This window comes from Hyperoodon ampullatus (genome assembly GCF_949752795.1).
Source record: "Hyperoodon ampullatus genome assembly, chromosome: 10".
Taxonomy (NCBI): domain Eukaryota; kingdom Metazoa; phylum Chordata; class Mammalia; order Artiodactyla; family Ziphiidae; genus Hyperoodon; species Hyperoodon ampullatus.
In genome coordinates this window covers 39952865-39966870 of record NC_136923.1, presented here as the reverse complement: position 1 = coordinate 39966870, position 14006 = coordinate 39952865, and the positions used below count along the sequence as shown (strand labels likewise).

Below are 14006 nucleotides of genomic sequence, written 5' to 3'. Positions count from 1 at the left end.
GATCTGTAGTTCTGAGAAAGTCAGGTAGCCCTTGAGCATGTCACAAGAGAGGTGGGAAATGGGTGTTAATATTGCCTAGTGGGTATTCTACTGGAGACATTTTTTTTTTCTTTATTGAGCCTAAACCACTGGACTGCCAGGGAATTCCCTCTGTTTTCTCTCTCTCTCTCTCTCTCTCTCTCTCTCTCTTTTTTTTGTTTTGTTTTTTGTTTTCTTTTCTTTTGGGGACTTTTTTATTTGAAAATATTTTTTTCATGAATAAAGTGAGATCTGAAATATTGGCAGTATTCTATAAGTGTTAGCGGAGATGACTTCATGGCAAAAGTCCAGTTTAAGTCAGTTATGATTTGCTTTGTCAACCTCTATGTAACATTTAAGATTGAAATTGTGGTAGTTAACTTAGGAAATCTTAACAATAAGAGTGAGGTGGTGCCCAACATTGTAAATCAACTGTACTCCAATAAAAATTAAAAAAAAAAAATTGAGGTGTGGTGGGCTTTCAAACTGAGGGAGGGAACTGGGTATCCATTTCTCTCACAAGTACCCCAGGTTGAATTATTGTTAGCTGTTTATTTATCTATTTATTTAAGTCTATTTGTTTAAGTCTATTTATTTAAGTCTGTTTATTTATTTATGGCTGCGTTGGGTCTTCATTGCTGCCCGCAGGCTTTTCTCTAGTTGCGGTGAGCAGGGGCTACTCTTCATTGCGGCGCACGGGCTTCTCATTACAGTGGCTTCTCTTGTTGTGGAGCACGGGCTCTAGGCACGTGAGCCTCAGCAGTTGTGGCGTGCAGGCTCAGTAGCTGTGGCATGTGGGCTCTAGGGTGCAGGCTCAGTAGTTATGGTGCTCGGGCTTAGTTGCTCTGTGGCGTTTGGGATCTTACTGGACCAGGGATTGAACCCCGTGTCCCCTGCATTGGCAGGTGGATTCTTAACCACTGTGCAACCCGGGAAGTCGCGCTGTTTACTTTCAGTACTTTCTTTTTTTAGAAGGCCATGTAACTCTTGTCAGTATATAATTATGACATATAGATTTCTGTGGGACTTATAAGAAAATAATTTCTGGTCCCTTGCTGCTTGTCGTTTTAAATGTCTTTTTAAAAAATAAATTTGCAAACTCAGGGTACCAATTTTAAAATATATAAATAGAACTATTTCTTTTCATTTTAGATGGAAATTATATAGACTATTTGGGTAACATCTTCCTGAAAGATCTTCAAGAATTACAGGTATTTTTAATTTAATTTAAAGATTAATTTTTTTCTCCTAAAGGAAAAATACCATAGTTAAGTTCAGTTGTGATGAGGTGGTTCTAGCATACAAAACAATTTTGTTAAAAGTCAAACTGCAAGTATTACGTTACTGCCCTCTCATTAATGTGACTTATTTTTTAATTTGAGCATTTATAGGTAACATATCAGAGGTAGATTCACTGATATTTTTATAATATCATTAGAATGTGGCTCTATAATCCCTTAGACTGGTTACATATTCAGCACACATTGATTTTTAATCTTTGTTTTAATTTTTTTTTTGGAGATATTATCTACTTCAAATAGGTTTTAAATTTACCTTAGTATTTAATCCAGATTTGGTTATGTAAATTATTTACATACTGTTCAATCCAAATGCTCTTGCATTTTAAGGTCCTATTATTTTTAGATTTAAATCACTATTTGATACTGTTCCTTGGAAATGATCACTTGAAATAGTTCTTGTGCAGAGAAGTTAATGGGCATTTGCCAAAGTCCTCTCTGAGAAGACGTTAAGACTTGTGACTGTTTTGCTTTCTCAACTAGTATTCTCTTTTCATTTATATGTAATTGAGTAATATTTTGATCTGTGAGGATTTTTCAGTAGCTGGTTACATTTGATCTCTTGTTTCTTTACCCTAAGTAGATTCTAGCCTTGATCCTGCTAAGGCAGAATATCTATAGTTTTCCTTCACTGTTGCGTCAGTTTCTTTACCTCTTAAGTTCCTCTTTTAAAGGATTAGTAGGACCCTTTAAAATGGAAAAATCAGTTAACTTTGCAGACTAGAGGAGGATGTTGAAGAGCTATGTGGTTTTTATTTTTTCTTTACTATACTTTACTATTTTTTCTTTTTCCCTAGATATTAGGGAAAGAACTGTGTCCCTATTTATGTACTGTCTGTGTCACCACTCAGTGGAGCATAATTAGCTAAGAGATTTTAAACTTTGGTTGTTTAGCCTTTAGGATGCTTCTTCTGTGGGCAGCCAGCTGTGGGAATGTGCTCCTCTCTTAAGGACCCTGGCAGGAAGGACAAATCTATGGGAATTTAACTCCTTGACATAGAGCAGATAGCCTTACTCTTTCATGCCAGACCCTTCATGTGAAGTTACATTGTTAACTGCTTCTGCCCCTCCAGGAAAGGGTTTCCCTTTGAAAGTCCTGGGCATAGAGATGGTGGTGAGGTTTCTTGTATGAGGGGAGAGTTGGAATAAGCCATAGTGGGGGTAGGACCAGGGCTATGCCATTTTGGTTCTTGAATGGTTTCTGTTACAGCTTCTCATGGTGAAAGTAAGTAACACTTATTTTTTTGTTTTCTTCCCTTAGAAGACAAAAACACTAATGCATTTGAGAAAGTGGTAAAGTTTGTGGGGAGGGGAAAAAACTGCTTTCCTGATCTGCAACTCGTCTGGATGTTAAGATGTCTGTGGACATGAATAGCCAGGGGTCTGACAGCAATGAAGAGGACTATGACCCGAACTGTGAGGAAGAGGAAGAGGACGAGGACCCTGGGGACATAGAGGACTATTATGTGGGCGTAGCGAGCGATGTGGAGCAGCAGGGGGCCGATGCCTTTGATCCTGAGGAGTACCAGTTCACCTGCTTGACCTACAAGGAGTCCGAGGGTGCCCTCAATGAGCACATGACCAGCTTAGCCTCTGTCTTAAAGGTGAGCAGTGTTGTCAATTCCCAAGTGTAATTCCTTCAATTAAATCTAAATATGAGCTGCTGCTAACGTCTCCTCCAGACTGATCGAATGGCCTGTAGCTTGAAACCAAATATAAGTGTATGTTGCATCATCTGGACACATTTGATGCATTTACTTTGTTTGCTAATATGTGCATATCTACGGTCCTCAGCTTCCCAGACTACTAGGAATTAAAAAGGAAGGGTGGGGTGGATTCAGGAAAAATAGACCAGAAGTACATAGAAAGCAGAACTGCATAGATTAACACTTGTTTCAGAAAGTCTTATGAAACTTTATGAGGTAAGATAGGATAAGCATCAGAATCACCATCTTCAACACAACAGTGTGTGGGTGACTGATAAATGTCTTAAGAGAGGTACCTAGATCTCCTGGTTTGCTGTGAATAATCAGTGCTTCTGGGCTAATGAGCTCATTTGTTTCATATACTGATGACTAATGTCTGATGTTGAAAGAGATTTTAGCAATAACTAAGAATAAAGCAAGTTCTCATAGCTTATATTTCATTGATTTTTGGGGGGTGTTAAATTGAAATTTTAAGTAATTAACAAAATTGGTTATTCTAGCAAGCACCTTATTTTTAACACTTAAACTAGCTTACTTTTCAATATCTTGCGCCTCAGGCCAGTTACTGTCCTCACTATGTACCTTTTGTACTACGTAATATTACACTAGTACATAGCATAGCCACGTAGAACACCATGTACTGTGAATGTGAATATTATTATAGTCATTTAGACAATTTCCCAGCATGTTTCTCCTCTAATATTGGCCATTATGTGAAAGTGGGGAAATTTCTCCTACTTTACTGTTTTCCCTGACCTTCCTTTCAGGAACTGTTACGTGGATTTCGTTGTTTGCTAAAATTGAAGATCAAGAGCACATTGGAATGATTTCAACCAAATAATTTTCATGTTGGTATTTAATGGAAATAACTAAGGTGTGCCATGGGTCATCACTATAAAAGTTGCTTTATCTACTAGTTCAGGCAATTTTTTTTTCCAGGTGATCGGCAAAGGCTAACTAATACCTTGGATTTGGACACTCAGGGCTTTATTAGCAACTAGCTGGAAGCTGAAAGCTAAAGCTTTTTGTGTGACTCACTCCTAGAAGTGTGCACGTTTCCTCTCTTGTGCTCAGCATAAAACTCTGAAGAATGGAGACCCATTGGAACCTCTGGGTTTGGGATTTCTCCACCATAACGATAACAAAGCTGCTGGGACCTCTGCTTTCCAAGGGCATTTCCCTGGTAGAAAAGAGGCATCAGATCTTTTCCTTCCTCATTATTCATACCTCTCCCTATCTGGTCAACTAGTTTCTTTTACTTTAACCATATTATACATAGTCTTGGTATTTAAAATTACAAAAAAATTGTCAGGTGTGTGGTTCTGGACGGTATCAATTGACTAAGTTCATCAGGATGTTCCCATCTATGCGTAGGAATTCTCAGTTTGTCCAGCCCCTTGTGCTGACTTCCTGACCTGCTAGAGCGGGGCACAGCTGAGGGGCACAGGCCCTTTCCTCCTTTTTTTTTTTTAAATTGTAGTAAAATCCATAATATTTACCATTTTACGTCCTTCCTTTTTATTAGGCTGTCATATTGTTGGCCCCCTGGAAAACCTTCCCTTCATCTCCTCACCTTTTAGTACCCTCAGGACTCCTTCAGAGTCTACCTTGTGATTTCCCTGAGTGAGCCTCCTCAAGACCGTCTAGAACACAGTGGTTGTTTCTTTTGGTCCCAGTGTCCAAATGTTACAGCCCATTTTTTTTTTTAACATCTTTATTGGAGTATAAGTGCTTTACAATGGTGTCAGCCCATGTTTATTACATCGTATAGTGCAGTCTTCTGACTGCTTCATGTTGTTTTACCTTTTCACATGTTTTTGCATGTTCTCTCCAACTAGATTGTTACTTCCTGGAGGGCAGAAACTACATTTTACCTTCTCGCTCCCATCATCTCTATCACAGTGTTTCATCCATAATAGGTATTGAATAATTTTGAGATACTTGTGGATTTTGTCAACTTTTGATGATGTAGCTGATGTTATTGGTGTGAGCTAGATTCCCTAGTCCCTGCTGTACATTCTCTACTGTCGTAAAAGGGCATTATTCTGTCCCTCAAGATCATGAAGAGTAGAACAAAAAGAACTTGGAACAGAGATGAAGGAACAAAGAGAAATGGAAGAAAGTTGAAACCCCAGGAATTGGTTAAAGAGAAAATGAAGCAAAGAGGAAAATAATCCATGAAATTTTAGATGATGGTAGAAGTAGAAGATGGATTTTTTTTCCCTCCCTCACTGAGGAGCATGTTAACACCATTTCCTTTCTGGGGCTGGGCAGCAAAGGTTCTGGCTTATTTGGTGGCTTGGCTGCACATAAAGGGGCTCACTGGTGTTTTAAGTGGTTCAGGAATTTGACCAAAGACGACAGGCAGAAATAGCTTGGTTAAGAGTAAGGGAGAAGGAATCACACACAGTCTTCCTCTCTCAGGCTGGCTAAAAACTAGCATTGGTTTTATTTTTGTATTTAAAATTTTTTTGAGACAGGAGGAAATAATTTAAGTGCTGAGTTTACAGAATGGTGTTCCCAGGTGCTTTGGCTACTGTCACTCCCCTGTTGCATGTGTCTCTGAGAATGGAGCTCAGTAGTCATCACCCAGGTCAGTACTGATTTCCCTCATTGGTCATGGTGCTGTTTGCACAACCCTGTGACTTATTGAGATATTTAATTCTTTCATATGATTTAGGTGTTATTCAGCTAGTAGGAAATGTGATATGTACGTAGTTTAAAATTAGAGCCTTATGAGCAGCTGTGTCCATGAACAAAAGCTAAGTTTGAGGAGTGGCATCAGTTTTCCACTGATCTGTGTTACTCATTTTATTGTGTTCTGGCAGTTGCCTATGGGTGAGCTGTAGCCTAACAAAACTAAGCCTTCTGTTACCTTTTGGGATTTGAAGTCTTTTAAGTAGAAAATTGCCAGTTGCCTGGGTAGAAAATTGCCAGTTGCCTGGGACACTGGGCTTTTGGTTTAGTGAGGGCCCTTGGTGTCAGAGGGTCTTCCTGTATGTATTCTGGGACCAGTCCTTGAGTAAGATCATTAATTGAGAAAGGAAAGTGCCCAGAAAATCAGATCTTGGACTGAGGATAGACAACAGAGAAAATGCTTATCTGCTATGGGGTGGTGGCGGGGGGGACTGCTGATGTTCAAATAACGGCAAAACAGAAGCATTGTTTAGAGAATGAGCTATCATCCTATACAAATGGAATAGTCGTGAAAGATGAAATGATTGCCAAGTGAGGTGGATTGTGTTTTAAGAGGGGGAAAATCTCTGACGAATATTTTAGTGATATTTCAGTCTTTAAAGAAAACAAAGTTACCTTAAAAATTTTTTTTTAATTTAATTTTATTTATTTTTGGCTGTGTTGAGTCTTCGTTGCTGCGCACAGGCTTTCTCTAGTTGCGGTGAGTGGGGGCTACTCTTCGGTGCGGTGCGCGGGATTCTCACTGTGGTGGCTTCTATTGTTGTGGAGCACGGGCTCTAGGTGTGTGGGCTTCAGTAGTTGAGGCGTGTGGGTTCAGTAGTTGTGGCTCGCAGGCTCTAGAGTGCAGGCTCAGTAGTTGTGGCACATGGGCTTAGTTGCTCCACGGCATGTGGGATCTTCCTGGACCAGAGCTCAAACCCATATCCCCTGCATTGGCAGGTGGTTTCTTAACCACTGTGCCACCAGGGAAACCCTACATGCTGTATTTTTATGTGAAACGTACACAAAGATTATTGCTGCTATAGATGAGGGGAGGCCTTTTCTAGTAATAACAGGCATTTTTATTGCAAAATGTGCTATAGTTAACTTAGAATAATTTTGTCATTCAGTGAATCCTGTTGGTACTGTTCCCTGAATTGCATGAGGCATTTGCTGTCAGGCTGCCTAAGAAGGAGATTAGGCATGGTTGAGCCCCAGAGAGAGCCCAGGCTGGGTTTCATTGGTGATGGGCTGGAAGTGTCTCCCACGTTGTGTGCGCCTTCTCTCAGCAGCATGTCAGGGCTGTGGGCGGGAGAGGCAGAGTGTTGCTGCTCAGAGTCCTGCTCATGCTTCAGAAAGGAGAAGAAATAGTACATTTTGGGCTAGATCTAGTCCATGGAGCTACCGTGAGCTATCTGAGCTTTCTGCTGATAGGATAAACTTCAAGATAGGGTGCAACAGCAGTGCAAGTAACCAAAGTCCATGGGTCGGTTAAGCATGGGGATGGGGAAGTTACCTTCTGGGCTGGAGTGGGAGACTAAGATGTATAGGTAAAAAGGAATAAAATGTAGAGGATCATGAATGCAGCCTAAGGTGTCTTTACTGTTGGAGGGAAGAATTTGATTTTTTAAACTTCATTGCTGAACTGTGCTGCTCATTTTCTCAAGCCTGGTTTTCCTCAAATAGGGTTAGAGAAATAAACTGGTTATTAATGAGTGTTTTTACTACAGTTCTTGCTTTACGAATTGCTGTATTAAGTGTAGTAGAACTGGGAAAATGTTCCCTAGAACACTCTATTCTGCCACCCTCTTGCTTGAATTTGTTTTAAGATCTAGTGCTTGCTATTCAGCAAAATATGGCTGGAAAATCTCTCAGAGCTCTTTTTCTGTGGATCATTTTTCCCTTTTGTGGATGAATCATGAGTTTTCAGGATTTCTGACTTTAAGTGCAGAAGTCTTTATAGTCCCTTGTTCAAAACAACCTGGTTTCTATGCATTTGTCATTTGTAACATAAGCAGTTAATATTCTTAACAACAAATACCTTATATTTATCCTTTCTCTCAAGTGGCACTAAGTTTTTGTATAATATCTGGAAAAGACTAACTTTATTTATTAAATCAACTTTCTTGTATTCTGGTATAGCTGAATTTTAAGAACATTTACTTTTATTTATACATTCATTAATTAACCAAGTAATGGTTGTTTTCTTGTTACTACTCATGGAAAAGTATCTTTAAGCTGAGCCTAGTAACACTGAATGTTTGTGTGCTGAACAGCCATCTGATTTCTATTTTTATGATCTGATGTCAGGTTTCTTTGCATGCCTGTATCTCAGAATCTAGGTTAAATTCCTGTGTTTCAGATAGTTCGTTGTTAGTGGATGTGTTGACATAATTCACCATGCTTTAGTCTGGAAGTCTGATTTGTGTTTTACTGGTATATAAATTTATTTTTTAAAGGGAGATGAGAAATGTTCAGAGTGACATTGAGAATTGCCTAAGTATAGCTAGTGCTAGAGTTGTCCCTGTCTTGCCAGCTTAGAAAGGTTATTGTTATCATTGACTTTGTGTCCTCACTGTGTACCTGGCATCACACACAACATGCTCACTGCCTTCCAGAAAAGAAGCTCTTCATCAGATTCAAGGCCAGCTTTCATTCTGGTCTTTTCTTGTACTTTCACACTACTTTAGGAACCGTGTAAACCATTTGTAATCAAGGGGTGATTCTAATTCCACAGTTGTCCTAAACCTGAACTTATTTATATTTAAATGTTTATTGCTGAGATGTTACTACAGTTGAAGAATATCATTCATAATTCCATTAATGTAAAATAAAAGTTTTCTTCCTTGCTTATTATCCTTAGGTCTTGTCCCTATTCATAGATAATGTTACTGTGCTGCAATTCATTCATTCATTCAACCAATATTTATTGAGCACCTACTATGTTCCAGGCACTGGGAAAATAGCTGTGAACAAAATAGACAAGAATCCTTGATCTGGGCAACAGTACATTCTAGTAATCATTGTGTACATATATTTATATATTCTATTTTTTTGTGTAAACTTCAAACATTTCCTCTTGTTTATACTTCATCCTCATTAGTTATTTTAGGGATAACATACCATCTTTTTCTTGAACCATAATTTGCTCAAGCTTTCCGCATTGGGCATTTAGGTGAGTACTTATGTGTTACAGTTATGGGGACTGGTTATATTGCTGTGAGTATTTTCATGGATGTGGCCTTTGTGTTGTTGAGCCTGGGCTAGTGTCAGATAACTAGGTTCCAGTTCTTTTTCTGCCATTTAATATAACATGACCATGGGCAAGTTTCTCAACATCTCTAAGCTTCAATTTCCTCATCTATAAAATAATGATAATTAATACCTTCTTCACAGCATTAAGTGAGATGATGCATATAAAGTGCCTGGCACATGAGTGTTCAAACATGGTCATGGTAGAAGCAGGGCAAGAGTTGAATGAGGAGAATATTGCTTTCACATGTTTGCTGTGGTTCCTTAAAACATTCTCAGGATTGTGCATTTTGAGTCATAGGGTAGGAGCCACATTGTGGAAGGTTCTGGGTGACGTATTACTGACTGATGCTTCTGAGCGTGCGTGTGGTAGTTGGATCATGTACCTTGGACTCTTTTGCCTTCATCCAAAGCTTCTAGTGTCCTTCTCCTGGGGCCGACTGATAAGAAAAGTAAAAATAACACAAATTGAATTTTGAATTGGGACTAGGAAAAGATTATAGGGGAATGTAGCCTGTCTTGTTCCTACATTTCTGATGAACTGCAGCGGTTGGTCTTGTGCCTGCATTGACAGCACTCCTTAATGAAGTGCTTAGCTTAGTTGATTTTGGGATCCTTGTTACTAAGGCACCTCCTCACCTTTTTTTTTCTTCCCATGCCACATGGCATGCAGGAATCTTAGTTCCCCAACCAGGGATCGAACCCGTGCCTCCTGCAGTGGAAGTGTGGAGGCTTAACCACTGGACCGCCAGGGAATTCCCAAGCACCTCCTTACTTTAACTTTTACTCTGTCCCAATATCACTCCCCTGCTGCTCTAGGAAAAATTTAAAGGATTAGAGTTCTCTGCTCGAAAGAGTTGTAGGAAAGATTTGAAAAAGGTACAGACTGAGATAACAGGAAGCTTCTCATCTTGCTCGTCCTGAAATGTGTCTGCCTGTAGCTTGATTAATTAAACTGTCATGAATTGTCAGAATTTGAAGCTTGCGTTGTGTTCTCTTTAAACTATCACGAGCCTTTATAAACATGAAATGGTTTTACTGTGATAACCACAAGTTATCAATCATAAATAGAGGAAAGTACAGGCAGGAAGAGTGAGAGGTTTGTTTGGAGATTTTAACAGGAGAACAGAGCTGTTCTTATAATCATGAACAAAGAGTGGTCTCTATCTGAGAATGTTGCTCTCTGTGACGAGCAGTTTCTTTCCTGGCCAGTACACGCTCTACCCACTCATTTCCTTTTTCCGTTGTTTTAGACTTTTACTGGTTTCTTCAATGCTCTCACCATCATTTTCCAGTCTGTATATAGCCTTGCCACGTTTTACAAGAAATATTCCAATGCCATCAAACGTGGCTTTCTGGATTCTCTATCTTAATTGGTGATACCACCATCTACCAAGCTGGAAACTGAGGATTTACCCTTGACTCCCTTCTCCCATGAAGCCCTCTCTGATCTCCACAGACACTCTTGCCTCTATACAACTTTGTGGTACATGTTTCTTTCTTTTTTCTTTTTTAGGTTTATTTATTTATTTTTGCCTGCATTGGGTCTTCGTCATTGAGTCTTTGTTGCTGCGCGTGGGCTTTCTCTAGTTGCGTGAGCAGGGGCTACTCTTCATTGTGGTGTGCAGGCTTCTCATTTCAATGGCTTCTCGTTGTGGAGCACAGGCTCTAGGCGCGCAGGTTTCAGTAGTTGTGACACATGGGCTCAGAAGTTGTGGCATGCGGGCTCTAGAGCGCAGGCTCAGTACTTGTGCCGCACGGGCTTAGTTGCTCCATGGCATGTGGGATTTTCCTGGACCAGGGCTCGAACCCATGTCCCCTGCATTGGCAGGCGGATTCTTAACCACTGCGCCACCAGGGAAGTCCCTGTGCATGTTTCTTGGTATGTACTTATGCTATTTGGAAAATTAGTTGTTTGTAAGCCAGGGATTGAACTCTTTGAGATAGAGGTCCATGTTTTTTCTTTGTATAACAGCATCTAGCAAAAAATGCCAGGTTATGTTTTGTTCTCAGTAAGTGTTGCTTGTTGATCTGACTGTCTGAGCCCAGGCCAATAATTGGAAAAGTTGAGAATCTAACCCCAAGGCTCTACTCTGTGTGCTCATGTTTGTAAATAGAAGACATGCTTGTTGAAGGGCTTCCATGAAGCCAGCTGATTTTTGAGTTCAGATAATATATACCTAGTGGACGTGTGGTTCCCAGCTTGGTGTGCATGTCAGAATTAGTTTTGGCAGTTCTCATACAGAAGACTGAACTTCGTGCAGATGTAATAAAACAGAATCTTCAGAGGTGAGGTGAGGTATTTTACATTATATTCATGTGGAAGTACAAAAAATTATGAAATGATTCAGGTTACAAAATGAGGAAAGAGGAGTGCATCCTTTCTTTGGCTGCTGAAAAGATATGTCCAACATTCAGAGTGTACTGTTTTTTTTAACTAGAATGAGAGTAGGATGTAAACTGCCCACCTATACTCACAAATTGGGTAGGTTTCCTGTAATATTTTTGATGTCTAAACATTACTTCATATTTCCTTACCAAAATAAAAGTGGGTTCTTATGTCCATGTTGATAATGAGTAGCTATAAAACTGATTAATAGTATCTGCAATCATAAGTACAATGTGAATGTTTTAAAGGGTTTTTATTTTGTGACACTAGTAGAACTCCTGAAGTCTTTGCTTCAAGATGATTGGCTGCCCTCACGTATGTTTGTCCCTTTTCCATTTGTTTTTGTTTGTTTAGTATTCAAATGTCTGTAACAGTTCTATTTACAATAGCCAAAAACTGGAAACAACCCAAATATCCACAAACAGATGAATGAACAAATAGTGGCATACCCATAGAACAGCGTACTGTCATCAATATAAAAAGAGTGGGCTGCTCATATAAGCATCATTGATAAATCTCAAAATATGCTGCATGAAGAAACTTGGGAAAAAATAAACAATTTATTATTTTAATCATATACAATGCTAGAAAATGCAAACTTATCTATCGTAAAGGAAAGTGAATTAATGGTTGCCTGGAGAGCTGGGGGGAGGGCAGGAAGAGAGATTATTAAAGAGCATGAGGTAAATATGGAGGTGCTCCTCCATTTTTAAATAACCATGAAGATGAAAGTAAAGGCATATATATGTTATAAACACAGTTTAACAAAGAGAACATGTGGGGGGAGCATGTGGGACATCATTGCACATGGAAGCCAGTTTGTCCAACATGTCTTTGAAGAGGTTGTGGGCTCTGATTTGACTGACAAAGACTGGGAAAGATAAGTGTGCTGCAGATGGGGGATTAATTAAAGGTCTGTATGTAGAACAGTCAGCCCTGCTCTCACTTGGTCTCTCGGCAAAATAATCTGGATAATCTGGGGAGAAATAGGGCATTTAGAGAATGTAAGATTTGGTTCTCTTCATTTGTCATTTTGGGAGCCTTTGAGTCTTGAATAATTGCTGCCCTTAATCAGTCACCCTAAAGAAAAGCCTGTCATTTGGCAGGTCTGTTCATATACACAGAGCTAGGATTCATTTCCTGAGGCCCCCTTTTTGAAAATTGTAACATTCACATAAAATTCACCATTTTAAAGTATACAATTCAGTGGCATTTAGTACACTTATAGTGTTGTGCAACCATCTTCTCCATCTAGTTCCAAAACATTTTCATCACCCCAAAAGGAAACTTGGTACCCATTAAGCAGTTACTTTCCACTCCCCCCATCTCTGGCAGCCGCTAACCTGCTTTCTGTGTCTCTGGATTTACCTATATATGCTATATAAATGGAATCATGCAATATGTGACCTTTTGTGTTGCTTTCTCTTAGCATAATGTTTTTGAGGTTCATCCAAGCTGTAGCATGTATCAGTACTTCATCCCCCTTTTTGGGTGACTCTTCATTTTTTAATGTGAATGGCTAACCAAGAATTACCAGACATTTCAGGAAAGATGCAAAATGAAAGAGAAACAGAAAAATTGACCTTAGCTGAAACAGACCAGCAGGTAATTTTGCTTGTTTTTAAAAGTGCACTATTTAGTATTTGCCAAGATACTCAAGAAGATGTGACATCTATAAAACAGTCAGAGATGCCATCAGGAAGAAAATCAAAACAAAAAGAACTTGTGGAGGTGAATTATGGGTTTGTCAAGTTAAAAAATATTCTGTAGATAGGTCAGAAGATAAAATGAAGAAAATCTCTCAATGTAAAGCCAACATGCAGGCAAAAAATGTATGTGAAAAAACAGACATGAAGGTTCAATCCAGAGATCCAGCATTTACTAGGATTTGTGGGAAGTGAGAACAAAAAATTGAAGGAAAGAAAATATTAAAAAGTATAAGAAGGAAATTTCCAGGAGCCAAAGAGAGGAGAGTCTTCATATTGAAAGGGTCTATTCATTGCCCAGAAGAGTAAAGAAAGACCCATTGCCAGAGCTGTCCCTGTGAAATTTCAGAAAAACAAGGATAGACAGAAAACTCTAAAAGTTTCCATAAAGATAGGTCTTCTAAAAGAAATGGGAATCAGGTGTCTCAGCAGCAGCAGTGACAACCAGAAGACAGTGGAGCAATGGCCTTCAAAGTCCTGAGGGAAAATAGTTTTGAATCTAGAATTCTTTCCTTGAAAAATAAACTCGTTTTCAGATGTGTAAGGACTCCCAAAATTTACATCCCTTGTACCTTTTCTGAAGTAGTTACTTCAAGATGAAAATCAAAAAAGAGAAAAATAAAATTCAAGAAATGATTGAGGACTTACCTGGTGGTGCAGTAGTTAAGAATCCAAGTGCCAGTGCAGGGGACACAGGTTCGAGCCCTGGTCTGGGGAGATCCCACATGCCGCAGAGCTACTAAGCCCGTGTGCCACAACTACTGAGCCTGCGCTCTAGAGCCCACGAGCCACAACTACTGAAGTCCGTGCTCCTAGAGCCTGTGCTCCACAACAAAGAGAAGCCACCGCAATGAGAAGCCTGTGGGCCGCAAAGAAGAGTAACCCCTGCCTGCTTCAACTAGAGAAAGCCCGCGTGCAGCAACGAAAGCCCAAAGCAGCCAAAAAATAATTAATTAATTAA

At 39.5% G+C, this 14006-nt stretch overlaps 1 protein-coding gene across 1 annotated transcript in view; it reads left to right on the top strand.

The window, feature by feature from the left end:
- Positions 1-1207: 1207 nt before the first annotated feature.
- The window catches only part of ARIH2 (ariadne RBR E3 ubiquitin protein ligase 2), a 44569-nt gene continuing 31770 nt past the window's right edge, over positions 1208-14006 (top strand). Inside the window, 2 exon segments of the mRNA XM_079712124.1 lie at positions 1208-1229; positions 2578-2920. Of these exon segments, the coding sequence (XP_079568250.1) occupies positions 2672-2920 (249 nt within the window). The 5' untranslated portion in view covers positions 1208-1229; positions 2578-2671.